At 43.1% G+C, this 23180-nt stretch overlaps 1 protein-coding gene across 6 annotated transcripts in view; it reads right to left on the bottom strand.

Annotated features, from left to right (window-relative positions):
• LOC139449358 (nucleolar and coiled-body phosphoprotein 1-like) overlaps positions 1–23180 on the bottom strand; it is a 104330-nt gene that overhangs the window by 44943 nt on the left and 36207 nt on the right. For all 6 annotated transcript variants that reach the window (XM_071230691.1, XM_071230690.1, XM_071230694.1 and 3 more), the window contains 2 exons: positions 12561–12769; positions 6320–6509 (listed from right to left, as the gene is read on the bottom strand). In XM_071230691.1, coding sequence (XP_071086792.1) covers positions 6320–6509; positions 12561–12648 — 278 coding nt within the window. In that variant the 5' untranslated portion in view covers positions 12649–12769. The remainder of the gene's footprint in view (positions 1–6319; positions 6510–12560; positions 12770–23180) is intronic.

Raw genomic sequence — 23180 nt, 5'->3', positions numbered from 1 at the left:
AATCAAGCCAGGTCAGGCCTCATTAGGTCCCCAGTAAATAGGTGATTATGGTTTTATACAAATGTATTCTAGCAGTAACCAGCATGATGACCAACATGTTTATCATCAGGCTGCCCACTGCCAAACATGGAGTACTGCAGCGCCCCCACCCCCCCCCCCCCCCCCCCCCCCCCCCCCCCCCTCCCCTCCCTTGTCGATGGTTGCATATGATTATGTCGGATTAACGAGTATGTCGGATAAACGAAATTAAGTAGTATCAACGTTAGTGATCGAAAATCGGACAACTACACGGTAGATTAGGATTCAAACACGTAATAAAAAATATGCAGCTACCAGCCGATTCGTCACACATCAAAACATGGGCTGTGTACTCGCGGGCAGATGACCACGGAGTACGCTGATCACTGTGTCGGATTAACGAGACTGATGATTTCGGTAATTCATTGCAAATTACCGTATTTTCTTGAGTATAGTGCGCACCCATGTATAATGCGCACCCCCCTCTAGCGGGTTCAATATTTTGGAAAAAAAGAAATTTGAAATATTATGCGCAGAAAAAATTTACACCGTACCCTTTCAGCGAAGTCCGGCAAACGAACGGGTGCTGAGAAACTTCGTCAGTACAAATTCGAAATTTGAGATAAAAAATCACCAGACATGTTTATTTACCGTTTAAATAGTATTTATTGTTCTGCTAGGCATTGTTTTATATCTAGGGATTAAGATTACCTTGTGTATTTTCTCGTAAACTAAGCCGGAAACAGCAATCAGCTGTACACACGTTTTCTTGGAATCGACCGGTGATTCGGTCAAGACACACCCAGTGATATAACTTTATAGGATTTTTAATGCAAGGATCGGCAACAATTGTATCTGAAACTATTTTATTTATCAGGAATAATATATTCCATTATTTTCTTAATTATATGCAGCCTTTACTAAACATATTTAAAATAATAATAACCCTAAGCGAAGCAGCTGATCGCTATTCCCGGGTATTATTTTTTACATGGAACATGTCTGACCAGTCACCGTCAAGGCTCACGCGCACGTGAGCACGTGAGCTCGAGAATTTCATGTTGACATAGAATCGTCAAACAAAAACAAATATGACTTTTAATGAGTCAAAGTATGTCATTTATGATATATGTATCCATTCTCTGTCAACTAAAGTTCGTTTCAAGGCGTCAATAGCGGTATTCTGACCGTGGTTGCTGTTAATAACGGTGAGTTGTGCGATCTTCCGATCGCTTCACACACGATTTCGCCGAAATTAATAAAAACAATATTATAAGGAATTTTGAATAAAATTAATGAAGTAAGTTACAAACATAAGTCCAGAAATACAAAGAACACTTTTTATAGACAGACAGTGTAATTACATAATTATTTTGCGTACTTCAGTATGGATTTGTTGACATGGTATTTCCGGTGTTTCGTGCTCACGGTAATGTCTTTCCATGGGAGGAAAAAACATCCAAACTCATAATTCGTGTATAATGCGCACCCCCTTCTACACAGCTGTGTTTTTCCGAAAGAAAGTGCGCACTATACTCAAGAAAATACGGTAGGTGTGTCGGAGTCGGAGTGCGAGACTGTCGGATTAACGGGTCTAAATAACACTGATTTAATCGGTTCTCATCATTAGTGTTGGATAAAGCCGATTGTCGGTTTAACGAGTGTCGGATTAACGAGACTTGACTGTACATCTGTATACACACACACCCAGTATGGCTGACAAGCCTGTATGATTGCAACACCCAGTGCAGGTCAACACAACCTGACACAGCAGCATTCCCCAGGCTAGGGCTTGTAGTGCATGTGAGTTCAAGGAAGCCTGACGGGAGCGCCAGACAATTCACTGCGAGGAGGCAGACATAGATGGGTTGGTGTTATACTCATATTTTGTTTTTACTGATACAAGATAAAGTATTCAGAAGCCAAGATGTGAGTGAGCTGGATTTAACAGTTATTTCAGACCATGTTAGTTTTGTGGGGGAGGAAAGCCTGAAGTGATCAGGTCATGGATGCATCCCCACAGAGTCTGGTGCAGACAAACCAACACTCACAATCTGTGTGATTGAGTATCTCTCATTAGTTGATCCTGGCACAACTAAGGGACACAACTCAACACCACTGGGACTTGCCCCTCTAAAACTAACTTGTGAAGAACTGACTGGACATCCCCCATGCCTTATTTACTGCATGTTTTCATCACATTTGCATGTCAAATTTAGTATTAATATCTAATCCTCATCTAGTAATGTTAATATGTATACAAATACATAACCACATCAATTATCTTAACAGCTCAGAACCAAAACACATCCATTTTCTTTTATAAACAACAGATAATTCTGAGAGAACACCTTTTCATAAAAATTCTAAATAAAATTGTGAGATAAGCTCGGATTTGCTGTTTTTCCTGTGCTATTTCCGCTGCAACACACAGCAGGGAGAAATGGCCTGTCAGACCCCACACTTGCACCTGTTCCACACTAGGAGTTGATCTCCCTTGGGACTCAAGCTGCCAAGATGATCATTCCCCGACAAACGCTAATCTACACAGGAAAACTCCATAAAGCACAAAGTTCATCCCTGTTTGCACATCAATAACTATCGTCCATAAATACATACTCCGCAGTCTGATCCAGCTGCCTGTGTCAGAGTATGCACAGAATCTGGTGCGAGAATTAGGGGACATGTTTTTCACTTTTTGGTTTGAAGTTTTGACAGACCAAAACCAAAAAGGAAAATAATAGTTAAAATTATTTTCTTCAGGCCAAACTGCTTTTATTTGTTGTATTAAAAAAATCAAAAATAAGAAATAAGGTTGAAAGCCATTATCAGCAATATTACAGAAATATTCAAGATAAGATGTGGCAGGGATTCTACCTAGTCCGTGAATGAGTTGAGGTTTATGCACATTTCCCTACAATATCCCCGACCACTAACAATGAGTTCCCACACAGGTAGGCAAAAGCCTGCTTTCACAGAGTTTACAACACTGTAATCACTTCCATGTCGTTATAATACCTGCTCATCACATACATCTATTTATGCCAAACAATAATCGAAATCACATACCCTAACTACAATGAATACAGTACTTATCACAGTCACCTTATCTAAAATCCGTCACATGACCTATCATCATAGTCACATGACCTTCCATCACAAACACAAAGCCAACTAGCACAATCACATGGCCTACCATGACATCACATGACCTATCAACAGTCACATGACCTTCCATCACAATCACAAAGCCAACTGGCACAATCAGATGGCCAACCATCAAGTCACATGACCTACCATCACATGTCACATGACCTACCATCCAAATCACATGACCCAGCTATGAGACTGTCATACCTAGTGACCTACCTGTAAACTCCTGCATACCAACAGAAACGAGTACACCAGCATCCCATTGTGACAACGGGGAACGGTCCTCGCCAACCACCTCCAACATGCACACACAGGGACGTCAAATAATACCATGCCACAAACTCCACGTCTGTAAGAGCGGAGAGATGAACTCCACTGCAGCCCTGAGAACGTTTCCCTACAAACTATCTATCTTGTACTGCTCCATGCAAACACCGTCATGTGACCACATAGATTCCATGGGTGGCAGCAAAACAGGAAGACGCGAAATGACATTGATGGCGTCATGATCGTCGAGTGATGGCACGTCCCAACTGGATCAACAGACGCAGCTACGCATGTAAACCACGGAAGACGGTGTCACGCCAACACGGAGACAAGTCACTCAGAAATAATGATGCAAACGTCCAAACAGAGAAGGTTGTTTGTCGGCCACACACACATGGATGTTCTGGAACGATGAGCCACCCTGTCACCTGCTCCACCCTGATTGGTCAATAGCGGTACTCCGGACACACAGAGGGCCAGCAATGTACACAGTGACACAACGCTTTTAACCAGAATGCATACATCGCCATCATCGTTATAACAAAGATCCTTTGCCCGTACTTGCAGAATATCTGCAGCTCTGGCCCATTCATCTTCACACGGATTCTTGGTCTGACACAAGTCTGGCATCGTTGAAACAGACCATAACTCAAACACAGGTCCAGGTTTAAGCTGTCAGCTCCCGTGTGCATATGAAATACCATTTTGGTTGAAGACAGGTGGTAAAAACACCACACATGCTCATATTCAGGGGTCACAGTACTCGGGTTGGCCTTGTTTACATGCTGATCATCATAAACATTTGGTCATCCCCATTTTACTTCCTTCAACATCTGAAGCTGTCAGTGACGTTCCTTTAGTCAAGAGGATGTTATAAATCCAGTAAATTCAACAATGAAATTAAATCGAAATATTGCACAAGAAATTCTTCCCAAAGTTTCAACATTGAAAGAACTATCTGAGTGATGCAAGACTCAAAGAACAGGATCGCTGAATGGTTTGGGGCCATGTTCAACCTGCAGAGGATGCCATGGAGGTAGTTCCATACCACAAATAGTGTGAGGTGGCCATATGACTATTGTGTTGGGGTGTTGAATGTCCCCTGGACTTTACACAAGCTTCTCCAGGCTTAACAGCGGCTGTTCTATGACAAGGCAATCCTAAAATCAAAGCAGTTCCACAAAAATCAAACCATAACAACAATTCTCCAAGACTCAAGTCCTAATCCCAGTAGGCATAGCAACGGAAGAAGCAAGGGCGGAGATATGAACTACTGCACATGAACTTGCGCATCATACCAGTTATTATATATTTAGCACCAGACTACATTCCATTCATACCCCAAACATCAATACCACCTGTACCGGGGAACCAAGTTTCCCTTGCTGCAACTCCATTGTAAGTCCTAGCTCTGTAATGAGTAACGGCAGTGAAAATGGTAAGATCATAAGTCCTAGCTCTGTGAGGAGTAATGGCAGTCATCGTGGTAAGATCGTAAGTCCTAGCTCTGTCAGGAGTAATAGCATCATAGTGGGAAGATCATAAGTCCTTGCTCTGTGAGGAGTAACGGCAGTGATATTGGTAAGATCATAAGTCCTTGCTCTGTGAGGAGTAATGGCATCATAGTGGGAAGATCGTAAGTGCTAGCTCTGTGAGGAGTAACGGCAGTGATATTGGTCCGATTTGTAAGTCCTGGCACTGTGAGGAGTTACGGCAGTGATATTGGTAGGATTTGTAAGTCCTGTCACTGTAAGGAGTTATGGCATCGTAGTTGTAGGATCGTAAGTCCTAGCTCTCAGAGGAGTTATGGTAGCCATAGTGGTGAGATTGTAAGTCATGCTTAAGTTCCGACAGTCCCATCACAAACATTGTGAGTCCAAGTGAAGTATGAAGTTACGATAGTCATAGTGCTGAGATCATAAGCCATGACGAACTTAGCTGTTACGACAGAAATAGGACTAGCATCGTAAGTCCTTGTCCTTGTTGAGTAAGGAGTTGAGATCACCATAGTGCTTAATCATAAGTCCTTGTTGATTAAGGGTTATGCTCATCATAGTGCTAAATTGTAAATCATTGTTGAGTAAGGAGCTACGAACATCATAGTGCTTAATCGTAAGTCATTGTTGAGTAAGGAGCTACGATCATCATAGTGCTTAATTGTAAATCATTGTTGAGTAAGGAGCTACGATCATCATAGTGCTTAATCGTAAGTCATTGTTGAGTAAGGAGCTACGATCATCACAGTGCTTAATCGTAAGTCATAGTTGAGTAAGGAGTTAAAACAGTGGCAGTACTCTCTCAGTACTCTCTCATGATTAATTGTAAACAAAACATCTTTAAACTTCTGTTTATCATACGAGGCTTTACTACATAAATGGGAATACGTCATTTCCTGTCAGCAGAAATGGATTTTCTCCCGATTCTGCTTTGCCATTGGCTAATAAAACCCACTCAAATTCTCTCGTTTAGGTTATGTTTACATTACGTCTGAATGTACAACACAAGGTCTTGGAACGATGGATGCACAATATCATGCCAGTACTTGTAAAGTCTTTAAAAGAGCAGAACTGTACTTATTGGTTTGAATAAGAATGTCTGGTACTTGTCAGTTCGGATTATGACCAGTACTGTACTCACTTGGTTGAAAAGTAATGTGGAGCACTGCTGTATGCACACTCCTACTGTTTGAACCTCTAGATAGTGACTGTGTGTGTACTGATATTGTTTGGTCAGATGATGTAACACAATGTATCTCTCTGCAAAGAAAGTGTATGTACTGTAATTGTTCTCAAAGCAAACAATCCATTTCTAAAATTCCATACGTGAATTTGTCCAGTTTCATAATATTATTGTTTATTTTGTATTTGCAATGACCACTTACCCTCCATCGCTGTCGTCATCATCGTCAAAGCTGCCGGCTGACATCAGAGCCGTGGTTGACTTGGCCTTGACAGACACCACACTGATCTGATTGTCATCTTTAGATTTAGTACGTTTTCGACCTCCCTTGAATAATTTCCGCATGGCCTCAAATGGCTTGAACTTACGGGACTTTTTGCCTTCTTTAGGGTCTGAAACCAGAAAAGCCAACATTTGTGACAAGCGACTAAACAGTTACACGACTGTGACAGGAAGTAACAACTGGTATCATTTTGTGACTCGCTACGTGAAGAGTATATTGACACTGAGGTTAAAGCATGCCAGCATATTGGGCCCACACGGCTCGCAGCCAGAGACAATATGTTTATCAACAAGCCTTGTTTACATGGCCCTATATAAGCATGTCGAGCCTCGGAACTCCCTTATAAGGACACAATAGCCACACATACCGGGAGGACTTCACCTGCCAGGGTTTTAATACCTGTGCACTGTGAGCAATCACAGGCAGATTCCAAAGGGGAAGATGTGAATGAGTGAGTGAGTGAGTGAGTGAGTGAGTGGTACAATTGAGTGTGAGCAAGGGAATGGTTGGATTGGTATTACTGTGTGAGTTTTTTTGTGAGTGAGTGGATTGGTATTATTGAAACAAGACGAGACAAGACGAGACAAGACAAATTTATTCGGTAAAAGGCCTTTGGCCCAAAATACAGACAGATTTAATATATATGCATACACATTTACAAACATGTATCCAAGGTAGACATGTATCCTCTTTTCAGATTCTTTTTTATTTTTATATTTCTAGCATTGATAATTTTATAGACATAAAACAGAAATCCCCTCCCCCCCAATGTTACAGATGGCTTCCTAGTGTTTATTTTGGAAAAGACAAACTACAGTGTGCATGGTATAAAGTCCATTAATAAATTTACAAAGTACTTTCTACTTTCTTTATAAATACCGCAAACAAATGACACATGGAACTCATCTAAAATACAGGAATGGCCCCTTGATTTGCAATATGGAGATAATGTCTCATTATATTCAATTCCAGTATATCTACCAGGTATTGTTCAGTGAGTGAGTGAGTGTGTTTGTGTGAGTGAGTGAAGGAGTGGGTGAGTGAGTGAGTGAGTGTGTTTGTGCGAGTAAAGGAGTGAGTGAGTGAGTGAGTGTGTTTGTGTGAGTGAGCGAAGGAGTGGGTGAGTGAGTGTGTTTGTGTGAGTGAGTGAGTGAGTGAGTGAGTGAGTGAGTGAGTGAGTGAGTGAGTGAGTTTGGTTTTACGCCGCTTTTAGCAATATTCCAGCAATATCACGGCGGGGAACACCAGAAATGGGCTTCACACATTGTACCCATGTCAGGATTCGAACCCGGGTCTTCAGCGTGACGGAGTGAGTGAGTGAGTGAATGAGTGAGTGGGTGGGTGGGTGGGTGGGTGAGTGAGTGAGTGAGTGAGTGAGTGAGTGGGTGAGTGAGTGAGTGAAGGAGTGAGTGAGTGAGCGGGTGGGTGGGTGAGTGAGTGAGTGAGTGAGTGAGTGAGTGAGTGAGTGAGTGAGTGAGTGAGTGAGTGAGTGAGTGAGTGAGTGAGTGAGTGAGTGAGCGAGCGGGTGAGTGAGTGAGTGAGTGAGTGAGTGAGTGAGTGAGTGAGAGTGGATTGGTACAAGAAACAAGTATACCATACATGTGGGTTAATATATGAAGACTTCCTTACATACAAGAGATATCAGACTGTATTGACAGACAAATGATCATACTGGTATGTTGTGTGAACCAACGCTCATGAACGCATCACATGTGACGTCACAGATCCATGACTTCAGCAGGACCATTTGTCTCCAGCAGGATTAGCGCGTGAAGTTATTGTGCAGCATATTGTGATAAGAATAAAGATTTGGGTTTTTTTTGTTATTTATATTATCAAGTCTTGACCAGACAATCCAGTGATTGACATCATGAGCATTGATCTTTGATAACATGCATCAACCAAGTCAGCGAGCCTAACCATCCCATCCCGTTTGTTGCCTCTTACGACAAGCATGGGTTGCTGAAGACCTATTCTACCCTGGATCTTCACTCTGTGATAAGAGTAAAGACACTCTCTGGTAACACCTGACTAATTGTTAGTTTTATATTGATTGGTACACACTGGAAACATATCTTCTTCATGTACATACTTCTCTATATGTTCCCATGGTTTGCGTTTCTTTTGGCTGTGAGTATGTTATCTTTCCTTTATGTACATACGCCCTCATCCATCTTTATTGATCAAACTTGCCGCACATCAGGAACAGCCAACAATCCTAATTACAACTCTACATACAGCGTGGCATCTCTAAAGTCATTGTTCTGTTGGAGTTCCTGTGACAGTGGTGTTGATATATGCCAGTCACATAGCCAATAATGAGTCAGAAATTCGGAGAAGCCTTTTTTTTTTATTCTCAAACATCAACAATCAATTGTAAGCCACGAAGTTTCAAACCATCAGAGACCTAATTCAGACTGGCATCCTTTCCCTGGGGAACAAAAATACTTTAAAATAACAATTTAAAACACAAGGTAGATCAGGGAAGATATGCAGACAATCAAGTGGTGTCAGGTGACGTGCTTCGTATACCACCACCTCTAAAACCACATCTTCACATGGGAACCCCCACACAACCACTCATTCTGCTTTCAACGCCATTGAACAGACATCTGTCACTGCCGACTGAACCAACAATCACATGAACAACTACATATGATACTGACATCTGTTGCCACGGAAACAGATATGTCGTCAGTCAGGGAAAATGCTGACACGGCTGATTGAACTTCAGGGTGACTTAAATAGTTCAAAAACAAAAAATTAACATAAATGTTCAACTGTGCATATGATTTGATGATAATATTGATAAAAGCAGTAACTGTTTGTTTGTTTATTGTTTAACGCTGCACTCAGCAATATTCCAGCTTTATGACGGCGGTCTGTTATTAATTGAGTCTGGACCAAACAACCCAGGAATTGACATCATGTCATAAGCATCCATCCACGCAATTGGGATACGATGACATGCATCAACCAAGTCAGCGAGGTGGACCACCCCGTCCTGTTAGTCGCCTCTTACGACAAACTGAACTTCAAGTAATGGTGTAGTTGAATGCAACACAATTGTGTCTGTGGACCGATGTGAAGGAAGATGTGTTCTGTCAGATATAATGGTCTGTTTATTGTGGGGAAGAGAGCCAGAGTATCTGGGAATGATTGGAGAGCTGACAATGTTATAACTGTGTAAAGTAACATATTGCTACAAACTGACACATGCATGAACCTTCAGAGTGGGACATGTTATTTGGTATGAAACATTATCATAATTCATATTTTCTGAGGGTTTATATACAAGAGGCATTACTGACAATGAATCAAACTTACTACACATCTCAATAGACTGGTGTCCTTAGACTGTCACATATCTAGACTTGCCTCTTAGGAGGATAGAATTATTACACATCCAAGACTTTTTCTTTTAGTACAGACTTGGAGCAAGGCGAAGTCTGGAGTCTGGAGTGAATCATCTACAAGTCCCTTGCGTAATCTTTAACCAAAGACCATATACTATCTATTATATGGTCTCTGCTCTAACAGACGCCCAGTGTCAGGGTAAAGTCGCCCAGTGTCAGGGTAAAGTCTCCCACTGTCACAGTCTCCTACTCCACAGGTGGGTAGTCTAGTGGTTAAAGCAGCTGCTTGTCATACTGAAAGCCAGAGTTTGATTCTCCCAACTCGTCCCCCTGCCATGATATTGATGGATTTTTCTAAAAGAGGCCTAAAAACTTACTCACTTCCCAGGTATTTTTAAACAATTTTCTGATCAACTTTTCATTACCTAAATGAGGTGTGACAGTCATGAAACATGCTGACATGGCCATTTGGTGTGAATATTACAACATGTTATTTTGTAATGATTAGTTCTGAGCACAAAGGGAATCTAGGGATCCAATCTCTCCTATTCCTGGAACAGCGCCTCTGGTCTAGCAAGTTCCTGTCAGATCACGGAGAATAACAACATTGGGAGACACAGTCCAGGAGGGCATGCTGGGAAGGTTTATCTTACGCACAGTGATTGGACTGCGAGCCTCCATACCGAGAGGTTCATCTGGTCTATGCTACATCCCCGTGCCAAATAAGTAGTAATCACACAATCAAGGGACTGGTCATTATTATCAATGTGTCTCACAATGTTGTAATCACCCAATCAGAGTCTCACCAAGGGACCAGTCATTATATCCAAGTCAAGTGGGTTGGAGAATATAAGAAATAAAATATATAAAAATGACAGGTTCATCAAGAAGATGGGAAAAAAAATGAACCTAACACAACACTGATAGTCATTTCACAGTAACAATATTTGATTTCAATAAAAAGAATTTCAAAAATTACTGGCCTTGGAGGGTTGCCAAATACTTGGAAGAGGATGTATTTACCTGAAAGCCTAGACTACCAATACCCGACATTAAATGACAGGTGTTCCCATCACACTTTACAAACTAATGGTGTTGGATAAAAACCTATTAGTTTATAATTAAGCTATATACAATCAGTTTGCCGGTCAACAACCCAAGGGAACTGCGTGATGGTGGTAGTTCAGTGCTATCTATTTAGCAGTGATGGACGACAGCCGCTCCGTCCGTGACACCGCCACTGATCATGGTGTCAGTCGTTACTGATGACCCGTCACTGCCTCACTAGATACAGTTACATAGGCCTAATTGGCCCTAATTACATGGAGAACCAGGAGCACCCAGCTGCTTCTTGATGCAGACAAGACAGACCCCTCTTTGACTGTTTCAGAGTTTCTATTGAAAGCCGCCCATTACGTGTTGGGGAGATCCTAGCAGTTGCCGGGCAATCCAGCTACTTAACAGCAATCAGGATATCAGGCGCTTATAGGTTTAAATCAAAATCAATGTGCTGAAACTATCATGCTTTGTACGATATAAAACTGTTTTGTGAACTACTTGAATGAGTGAGTGAGTGAGTGAGTGAGTGAGTGAGTCTTGTTTAACATCACTTTGAACAGTACATATATCACGGCAGCATGGTCAGCATATACCCCATCCTTACCAACTTCCACCAATACTGGGTCAATACTATGAATACATTTAGAAAGTGGTAAAATGTAACTAATGTTATATTTTGGGTAACACTTTCTTAGAAAAGTACAGATTCTCGTACTTTTTGAAGTTGACTCCTGCCCAGGATTCGAACCTACAGGGTCATCACTGTCCATATACCCCCTCCCTAACAACTTACAGGGTCATCACTGTCCATATACCCCCTCCCTAACAACCTCCTACAGGGTCATCACTGTCCATATACCCCCTCCCTAATAACTTCCTATAGGGTCATCACTGTTCATATACCCCCAGCCTAACAACCTCCTACAGGGTCATCACTGTCCCATATACCCCTCCCTAACAACTTCCTACAGGGTCATCACTGTCCATATACCCCCAGCCTAACAACTTCTTACAGGGTCATCACTGTCCATATACACCCTCCCTAATAACTTCCTACAGGGTCATCACTGTCCATATACCCCCTCCCTAATAACTTCCTATAGGGTCATCACTGTCCCATATACCCCCTCCTTAATAACTTTCTACTGGGTCATCACTGTCCATATACCCCTTCCCTAACAACTTCCTACAGGGTCTTCACTGTCCATATACCCCCTCCCTAATAACTTCCTACTTCTGTACTAATCAATACCCATCTACTGCCTGATTGAGACTCGGTAAGGTTAGAACTGTATTTCGTCAAAGGATTCAAATATTTTTACAACAAATGTATGTCAACTGTCCTCCTTTTCGTCACTTTGTTAAAGCCTGTAGTAAACAGCAAGTTATTTTGTGAGGACTTACAACATGCGACGCATGTTGAACAAGGCTCAGCTCTGTAATTGAAAGCCTCTCCACCGATTCCCTGCCAAACATACTGGGGTCATCTGCCAACAGTTGCATCATGTCTCAGCCAAGTCGCCAGTAATTGAACGCCAAATTAAGACACCATAATCAAGTCTCGCCCACGAAGTTCTTACACAACTGGATTCAGACACTACACAAACACACCCTCATCCCCCTGCTAAGACAACGTTTAAAAGATTCTAACTCCATCTTGGTCAACACAGCCGCCATTCGACCAGAGTTGGTGAGATGTCACAGATCTCGTACATTTCCGGGTGCATATATCCCAAGATCCTCACCTGTCGCCATGCCGACATCTCCACGACCTTCATCCTCTTGTGTGCTTGCCACGGCCTCCTGCTCCGCTATGGGCCCCGAAGAGGCCATGTTTGCACCTCTATCCCGGCCTAGCTTATTGACAGCAAGCCGGCCCCCTTAATACCATGCCTCTCGGGGCGAAGTTGTGTACGTCAGTGTAGCCGGGCACCACCTCCATGCATCCTCACACCTGGAGAAAAGAAACACACCATTGTCAGAGCAACCAGAAGGTAAAGAAACATACAAATACTGGGAGTCCAGGTTACCATGACAGCAGCACCTTGACGGTGCCACAGTTATGTCAGTGCCATGCCATGTGTTGTTACGCTGGGACGTACGAGATGCAACCAGAACGTCCCAATAAACAAGGCATAACTGTATACAGGTTGGGCAAGTCTGGATAAGTAGGATAAATCTGACAACACAGTATTATACAAGTTTAGTTTGACAAATGTTCTGTCAGCTTCTGCGCTATTCCACCAGAGTGAGTGAGGTAATGTCAAACAGTCCGGCCATATTGCGACAATGCATGAAGAAGACAAGAGGCCAGTTCCACAAAGATTGTTAGCGCTGCGAGTAGCATAAGTCTGTGATTAAGTATGGGATACTCCATGTTCAGGTATGGGACAAGTCTGTGATTAAGTATGGAATATTAATTGTTTACATATGGGATAACTCTGATTAAGTATGGGATACTCCATGTTCAGGTATGGGACAAGTCTGTGATTAAGTATGGAATATTAATTGTTTACATATGGGATACTCCATGTTTAAGTATGGAACAAGTCTGTGATTAAGTATGGGATACTCAATGTTAAGGTATGGGATAAGTCAATGATTAAGTATGGGATACTGCATCTTTAAGTTTGGGATAAGTCCATGATTATTCAATTAAATTAAATTGCTCAAATGTGCTTAGACCATTGTAGACCATGTCAAACGCCTTCTTGAAGAGACAGGATTTGAGTGTCTTTTTAAAGTTTCCTAGATTTTCTGTTTCTTGGATTTCTTGTGGCAGATTGTTCCATACCAATTGGCCAGCATGTGGAAATGACCTATTGATCGCCATATGTTTTGGTATGTGACTTTGGCACCACAAGCAGATGTTGATCTTTTGATTAAGTATGGGATAAATCCATGTTGATATCACAGAAAGGAAGCACCACCAATTGGCTCCACATATTGGTTGTATCCATGTGGAGAATGGACCACAGTTCTTGTGAGCGGTGAGACACCTACCCACTAGGAGTTCCTGGGCAGGTGGAAGATGTCATCAACTGACACCTGTGACAACCCATCATCACAACCTGCCACATTTCCAATACCTCATTTGCCACAAGAGGAACATGGGCAACTGTTACTGTAACACACATGTAGGAAGGCATCGGCTTTGTGTCATGTGTGGTTTGACAGACTTGCTTTACTTGCCTGGTTCTTCAGTTGTATGTTTGACATGGGCTCCCTGACACAACAACATCTACATTAGCAGCAGCCACATCCACGCAGACAGTCAGGCCGCGCATGTACAGATCAATCTACAGTAGTCCATCGGCACACAAGACGCAGCTTACCCCAATCTCATCTCAGACAGGTACAGCACATATCAATGTTTTACAAGGATTGTTGGTGTGCTCACCGAGCTGTCATCTTACCTGGCTACCCCCAGGTACAGCTTCCAGACTCCCCATGCCCTCGGCACAGATCGACGGTGACACTCACACACAGCGACACTCTGCTAAACCTCCACACATACAACATTCCCTGGGTAAATGCCTTCCGGTTGTGTCACCCATCTTAGCCCAGTCCTGAGGCTTCCTTGTACAAGGCTAAGGCCCACACCCACAGTAAAACTGGAGGGTAAACATCAAACCTTCTCATCCTCACTCAGTCAACAAATGACCTGATGTCACCAACCACTTACATGACCATTCACTTAATCTATCCCTACCACCCATACCATCATCTACTCCACACCGACCCATCTGCACCAACATCTACCTACCCACACCAACCTACCCTGACAGATTCGCCCATACAATCATCGACCGCCACCAACCCATCTGCACCAACATCTACCTACCCACACCAACCTACCCTGACAGATTCTCCCATACAATCATCGACCGCCACCGACCCATCTGCACCAACATCTACCTACCCACACTGACCCATCCATACAATCATCTACCCACGCCATTATCTACCCACCCACACCGACCCACCCCGATGTATTTGCCCATACAATCATCGACAGCCACCGACCCATCCATACAATCATCTACCCACGCCATCATCTACCCACGCCTTTATCTACCCACCCACACCGACCTACCCTGACGTATTTGCCCGTACAATCATCGACCTCCACCGACCCATCAATACAATCATCTATCCACGCCATTATCTACCCACCCACACCGACCCACCCGGACGTATTTGCCCATACAATCATCGACAGCCACTGACCCATCAATACAATCATCTACCCACGCCATTATCTACCCACCCACACCGACGTATTTGCCCGTACAATCATCGACAGCCACCGACCCATCAATACAATCATCTACCCACGCCATCATCTACCCACGCCATTATCTACCCACCCACACCGACCCACCCCGACGTATTTGCCCGTACAATCATCGACAGCCACCGACCCATCCATACAATCATCTATCCACGCCATTATCTACCCACGCCTTTATCTACCCACCCACACCGACCCACCCCGACGTATTTGCCTGTACAATCATCGACAGCCACCGACCCATCCATACAATCATCTACCCACGCCATTATCTACCCACCCACACCGACCCACCCCGACGTATTTGCCCGTACAATCATCGACAGCCACCGACCCATCAATACAATCATCTACCCACGCCATTATCTACCCACCCACACCGACCCACCCCGACGTATTTGCCCGTACAATCATCGACAGCCACCGACCCATCAATACAATCATCTACCCACGCCATCATCTACCCACGCCATTATCTACCCACCCACACCGACCCACCCCGACGTATTTGCCCATACAATCATCGACAGCCACTGACCCATCAATACAATCATCTACCCACGCCATTATCTACCCACGCCATTCTCTACCCACGCCATCATCTACCCACGCCATTATCTACCCACCCACACCGACCCACCCCGACGTATTTGCCCGTACAATCATAGACCGCCACCGACCCATCAATACAATCATCTACCCACGCCATCATCTACCCACCCACACCGACCCACCCCGACGTATTTGACCGTACAATCGACAGCCACCGACCCATCAATACAATCATCTACCCACGCCATTATCTACCCACCCACACCGACCCACCCCGACGTATTTGCCTGTACAATCATCGACAGCCACCGACCCATCAATACAATCATCTATCCACGCCATTATCTACCCACCCACACCGACATACCCCGACGTATTTGCCCATACAATCATCGACAGCCACCGACCCATCCATACAATCATCTACCCACGCCATCATCTACCCACACCATTATCTACCCACCCACACCGACCCACCCCGATGTATTTGCCCGTACAATCATCGACAGCCACCGACCCATCTGCAGCATCCTCCACATTCTTCTCCCTTCTTCAAGTCCTAGAAGGACATTTCCCAGTGAGTACTGTATGTAGACTAACTCACCAGGAGGTGGAGACATGGCTCTAACACAATCCTTCACTCATCCTAGAGTGAGTGAGTGAATGCTGTTTATATGCCTATAAATGTGGGCCAGGCCAACCAGTGGTTAATATTATGAACACCAATCCATACCACCTGGTAATGATGACATGCGGTCTGCCAGGTGACATACTGTGACCAATTAGATGGCTGAAATGAGGACCTATTTTGACCTCGACCTCTGGTCACAGGGCTTCCTCCAAACAGGGTCATAACATGGCACAAACAGTGGAAGAAGCGATCATGAGGCTCTACTCACAACTTACACTCATCCGAGAAAATGTAAAGCAAAACAACGAAATGGCACTGAGATACATCAAGAATAATCAAAGCACAAATATGTATGAAAGTATTACAGTCCAAAGTGAAAATCACTTCAATAAATTAAATACCAACCAACATTCCTCCAATGTAGGAATCCATTCCAGAAAGTAAGAAACATGTCTGAAAACAAAGATTCAAGTCTGATGCCACATCAGCAAGAGTTACGCGTCTGCCTCATCACCCATCATGCCTCATCATCTCACGGTGGCGGCAAAGCGATCACACCTGATGGAGAGGATTAAAGCGGAGCCAGCACCAGTCGTCCGTCTTCATGTCGGAGTGACAAGCATCGGGGACAGAATGACTCCCATCAGCCATGTTGAGAGGCCGTCACTGATCTGTTTGCCAGTCAAACCGGGTAAACAGCTCACAACTCAGATACTTGTTGCCATGGCGTTGATGCCATAGGTGGAGAGAGATATAGCTCCTCACCTTACAGGCTTGTTTAGATGAGTAAGAGGGAGAGAGAGACACACACACACAGAGTGTGAGCGTGTGAGTGAGTGAGTGAGTGAGTGAGTGAGAGAGAGCGAGAGAGAGAGACAGAGAGAGAGAGAGAGAGAGAGACAGAGAGAGACCAGATCGTCGATCAAATGCTTTAACCAGCAGCCTACTTCATCACCCCTACCTCATTCACTCCTCCAAAGTGAGAGAGTGAGTGAGAGAGTGAGTGAGTGAGTGAAATATCGCACCATCTAACAAAGTCCTTAGTGGGTTTCAAGACGAGACCGTGGCAGCCGAGGACACACCAGTCTCAGACAGCTGGGCCACTTCAGACAACTGGGCCACACGGGCCACCTCGGCTGGTCTATAAATAAGTATTAAGTGCAGTCCATTAGCTATTCATCATCAACGTCACTTTCCGATAACACAGTCAACGCGGCAAGTAAAAACATGGATAGCAAAACTACTCCTTTACTTTGGCACTTAATCAGCTGGCAACACCTTTTATAGGATTATAATACTTTCTGACACAATACGAGAAATATCACTTTGTGAGGAAATGAAACCTACAAAACCTGCATATATTTTCCATACAACAGAAAAAGTCCAGTCCCTACATAAACAAGTCAACAACACACAAAAAATATAAAAGAGAACAAATTAAAATAAACAGTAAATATTTTCTGATTGAAGTTTTATTGTTTGGGGTTTTGGGGGATGGGTGATGGGGGATGGGGGATATTTCTTGTTTTATGGAAAACAGTTCCCTGACATAGTGTAACATCATGTTTCCGTGGTGACAGATATCCTCCTGTATCAGTGTGTTTATCACACATTGAACTGAACTTGAGAAAATCAACAAGGCAAAACACATTCATGAAACAATATTGCTGCAGATCAGCCTCCCATCCATTCCATAATGAGTGAGTGAGTGAGTGAGTGAGTGAGTGAGTGAGTGAGGTTTTATGCCGCTTTTAGCATTATTCCAGCAAAATCACAGAGGGGACACCAGAAATGGGCTTCACACATTGTATCCACGTGGGGAATCGAACCTGGGTCTTTGGCGTGATGAGCAACAGCTTTAACCACTAAGCTACCCTACCACATTCGTTTTAAAATCACATAACATTGCAATGTTGTAGAGTACAGTACTGTAAGATCACTTTAATTACAGGACATTAATATTTCTTGTCAAGAATTTGGTACCATGAATAAATTTCTTATCTGCATCCATTCCTTACATGTACTGGATGCACAGTTTTGCATCATGTAAACCCTCACCCATTGCTCATAATATCCTCCACTGGTTCGTCCGTCTTGATGTTTTACTGGCTGCCATTATAAAACTGGAATATGACTGACTGAGACGTAAACACAACACATAACTAACTCATGTCACATGTGCATGTCAACCTTTCCAGTCATTACGTCCAGGACTGTTCCTTGAAAGTCAATTAACGTCAACTTCCCCTATCTCCATCGTCCTGCTTCCCCCCTGCGACTACATCGATGCAGAACACCATCAGCGACGCCTTGACACTGAACTGAAGTATGTAGGCTTTAGCCGGAGAATCAATGTGTTACGTTGCTCGTCCGTCATAGGATTCAATATTGACCCAGGCTGACAGTATACACAGTTATGTAACATTGCAATGCTCACATATAGATTTTACGTTAATTCTTCTTCAGTGAGGATTTCAACTGTTTCAGATTTGAATGAATGTGGAGTGTGCCCAGGGCATGGTGACCTCAGGTCATTGCAGGTCATCAAAGGAGGTCATCATTATCCATGCACTATGCATGCCAGTGTTTGAATGAGTGAGTGAGGGAGCGGCATCTCACACTCTGCAGGATGATCTTGACTTCCATACTTTCACATAGACTTAGGACCATCACAGCACACAGATCACTTTGTAGGACGGAGGCCCTCAAAAACAGTCATGGAAGGTCATCATTCTGTCACAGAGACTAATTTGGGACAACCTTTGTCTGAATGAACAAAGGCTGCCTACCCTGTGGCCATGACATGTATATGCCTTGAATCACTTCATCACCGTTATTCATAAGAAACTAGTAATCCCCATGGTAATGTACATTGACTGTCTGCCATCCTGCATGAGATGTGCAACTGTGTCACCTCCTCCCAAGAACCATATGCCGACCCCTTGCATATAGGAACATGCACGTAGTCATTAGCAACGCACACGTGGCATTGCGTGGCGTGGCGTGGCGTGGCGTGGCGTGGCGTGGCGTTCAAGCCAACCAGACCTTCCTCAATGCCAAGTGCCAGGCTGGTAACAACAAGTACCATGTTTTGACATTTGGGGTTCGACACGACCTGGAATCGGACCACCGACCTTCCCCTTACCAGGCAGCTGCTCTATCCAGTACACTGCGGAGGTGACCCTGGGTTGTAAGAGCTGGCTGTGGTATGGTATGATCATGACAGTAGAGACATAAACAGTCGGCAACCACCCAATACCCAAGCAGAGATCTGACTATATTGCATTCACCCTGAACGATGATCGTCATGCTTCAATGGCATGGCTTCATGAGATCAACCACTGGTCTGACAGTCGTATAATTCTGCATCCACTATGTTCAAGCTATAACACATCTGTCGAACATTATTGATATGAGGGTCTGACAAACATGTGGCTGAAAACATCCAACCATGCCAGAGTCTAACCGATGTCCATTTTGTTGGCTTTTGCAAGCATGAGGTACCGAGACCCATTCTTGCCCCTGACCCCTAGAGGCAGCATTGGTTTGACTGGCTACAGTGTTACATTACATTGGTTTGACCAGCTACAGTGTTACATTACATTTGTTTAACTCCCTACAGTGTTACATTACATTGGTTTGACTGGTTACAGTGTTACATTACATTGGTTTGACTGGTTACAGTGTTACATTACATTGGTTTGACTGGCTACAGTATTACATTACATTGGTTTGACTGACCACAGTGTTACATTACATTGGTTTGACTGGTTACAGTGTTACATTACGCTGGTTTGACTGGTTACAGTGTTACATTACACTAGTTTAACTCCCTACAGTGTTACAGCTGTGAAATTGCTGACATCAGCATAAAAACCCATACAGTCAGCAATTCATCAACCCAACTGCAGCACAAGATTGTGACCCCTCGGGTGCTGTCTTAATGATTGGTAATGTTAGGCAGCACACATATGTACCTGCTCGTCTTCCTCCAAGCCTGGCGGAGTGGAGACGCACATCACAGACACACACAGTTTTCCCAGCACAGCAAATACAACACTCGCAACCATGTCAACATCATCCAGCATGCTCATCAGACGTCCTCAAGACATCCCGGTCTGAATCCAGGTCAAATGTCATCACATGTGACCGTAAGGTATTCACTGAAACAGTGACCATGGTAATCGCAGTACAAGGACATCCCTGATAACACCGCCCGGATGTCCTTCATTCGCTGCAGCACGGTGATCAGTGGTGAACATTAAGGGGGGGTCCCGGGGTCCCCGGGTCCTCAGCGTTTCCTGATTCAGTGTTGAATCAACTTGGACCCTTAAACGTATGTTTAACAATCCGGTCACAACATGGCCCCTGGACTTCTTTAACTCCAATTCTTAATTTCAAACTGAGGTGAACCTTAATTTTGTTTCTTTGTTTGTTCATAACACCACACTCAGCAATATTCAAGCTCTATAATAGCAGCCTGTAAATAATCTAATCTGGACCAGACAAACCAGTGACTCTTATTATAAGCAATATGATACTCAACACATCATCATCATCATCATCATCATCATCAGATAGCTGTGACAATGCTGATGAAGTGTAAAGCAATATTTATATCATCATCATCATCATCATCATCATCAGATAGCTGTGACAATGCAGATGAAGTGTAAAGCAATATTTATATCATCATCATCATCATCATCATCAGATAGCTGTGACAATGCAGATGAAGTGTAAAGCAATATTTATATCATCATCATCATCATCATCAGATAGCTGTGACAATGCAGAAGAAGTGTAAAGCAATATTTATATAATCATCATCATCATCATCAGATAGCTGTGACAATGCTGATGAAGTGTAAAGCAATATTTATATCATCATCATCATCATCAGATAGCTGTGACAATGCAGATGAAGTGTAAAGCAATATTTATATCATCATCATCATCATCATCATCAGATAGCTGTGACAATGCAGATGAAGTGTAAAGCAATATTTATATCATCATCATCATCATCATCAGATAGCTGTGACAATGCAGAAGAAGTGTAAAGCAATATTTATATAATCATCATCATCATCATCAGATAGCTGTGACAATGCAGATGAAGTGTAAAGCAATATTTATATAATCATCATCATCATCAGATAGCTGTGACAATGCAGATGAAGTGTAAAGCAATATTTATATCATCATCATCATCATCATCATCATCATCATCAGATAGCTGTGACAATGTTGATGAAGTAAAAGCAATATTTACATCCTCACTTGTCATTATTATTAACAAAACTGTATTAACAGTACATATGAAAAAAGTATGAAATGATAATACACAAGTTAGAATCGCTTCCAGTGGTTGACTGGTATGACTGAGTAATATTGAAGTCAAACGGACTGAGGAGTCCCAGCCTTATCAGCTTAATGAAGATGAAGCCAACAGCAGAGACCGGTGACCCTGTGTCAATGACAGGATCAGGTGTTGCCTTAATTCCCTCGTCACCTCCTGTACAGGTATTACATTGTGGCCATTTACCTGTGCCAAACGTCAACAACAACAAGAAGTAAAGTTCACACCACAGTCCTCACAGTATCACTAGAGCATCAGATGGCACTCAAGTTACCTGACTTAACGACATAACAGGTAAACTGGTGACAATTTGAACCAGCTGCTGTCACCTAGGTAAGTATAGTATATCTATCACAGTGATTTTATGTATCTTCGATCACCTGTACAAGTAAAACCATATCATCCTGTGTAAATACACACAAGTCCACACAGGAAACTGCTCTTACTTAATTAAGTTCTTCTTCATCAAGATTGCCTAATACCACAATTTTCCTGGCTAGTTCACATACCCCTTTAACACAGCATTATGTATCTAATTAACGGTGAGTGAAGTGACATTATTCTATGTCCGAGCAATATAGGAGCAGCCTGTAAGAAATCAAGTTAGAACCAAACAAACCAGTGGATGATAGCATGAGCACCGATCCATGATAATTTTAAACACCACACAATCAGCCAGGCCCTGACCTGTAAAGATCCGGGGGAGAATAGGTTTTCAGCACACCATTCTTGCCATAAAAGGCGACTATGCTTGTCATAAGCAGTGACTAGTGGGATCAGTTGGTCAGGCTCGCTGACTTGGTTGAAGCATGTCATCATATTCCAATTGCATGGATCGATGCTCATGATGTCAATCACTGGATTGTCTGGTTCAGATTTAATTATTTACAGACCGACATCATATTGTTGGAATATTGCAGAGTGGGGCATTTAACAAACAAACAAACAAACAAACAAACAAACAAAACAGCCAGGCCCAACACTGTAACCAGTGTTAATCCCATCTCATCATTAATCTCATGCTTACACAACTCCACATTTCTAGGGATACAGAGATGCATGATTCTGTGTGCCCATACAAAGTACTCGCTGAATGCTGAGTAGCATAGCAAGTGAATTCACACAATTATAACTGCATGTCAAGAGTCAAAACTAACTTCAGAAGCTTACACAAGCTATCACATAGCACTGTAAATAAGTAAGAGCACTTATATAAACAGTAACAAAGGATTATATTTGCATGAGTTCATGAAGTCAACGGGTGAGAGGCAAAACACAGCCAATGACCCAATTCTGATCCTTGTAATACTTTAAGACTATCTCTCAAACTATCATATGACCAGTTAAAGATTTACCTGAGTTAACGAGGTCCACAGGTGAGAGAGCAAGACTCAGACAATCAACCCCTTATAACTTCAAACACTAAACAATAAATCCATTTAAGTACGGATAAGAATTTATCGATGAACAACTTCTTCATTACAATTAAGAGCGACATTTTGGTGTGGGTTCTAACACCGTTATCA

This window comes from Haliotis cracherodii, unplaced genomic scaffold (assembly GCF_022045235.1).
Source record: "Haliotis cracherodii isolate W230 unplaced genomic scaffold, xgHalCrac1.p SCAF_8, whole genome shotgun sequence".
In the NCBI taxonomy this organism is placed as follows: Eukaryota; Metazoa; Mollusca; class Gastropoda; order Lepetellida; family Haliotidae; genus Haliotis; species Haliotis cracherodii.
Note: the sequence above shows the minus strand (reverse complement) of the source record. Positions and strands in the feature narration are given on the sequence as shown.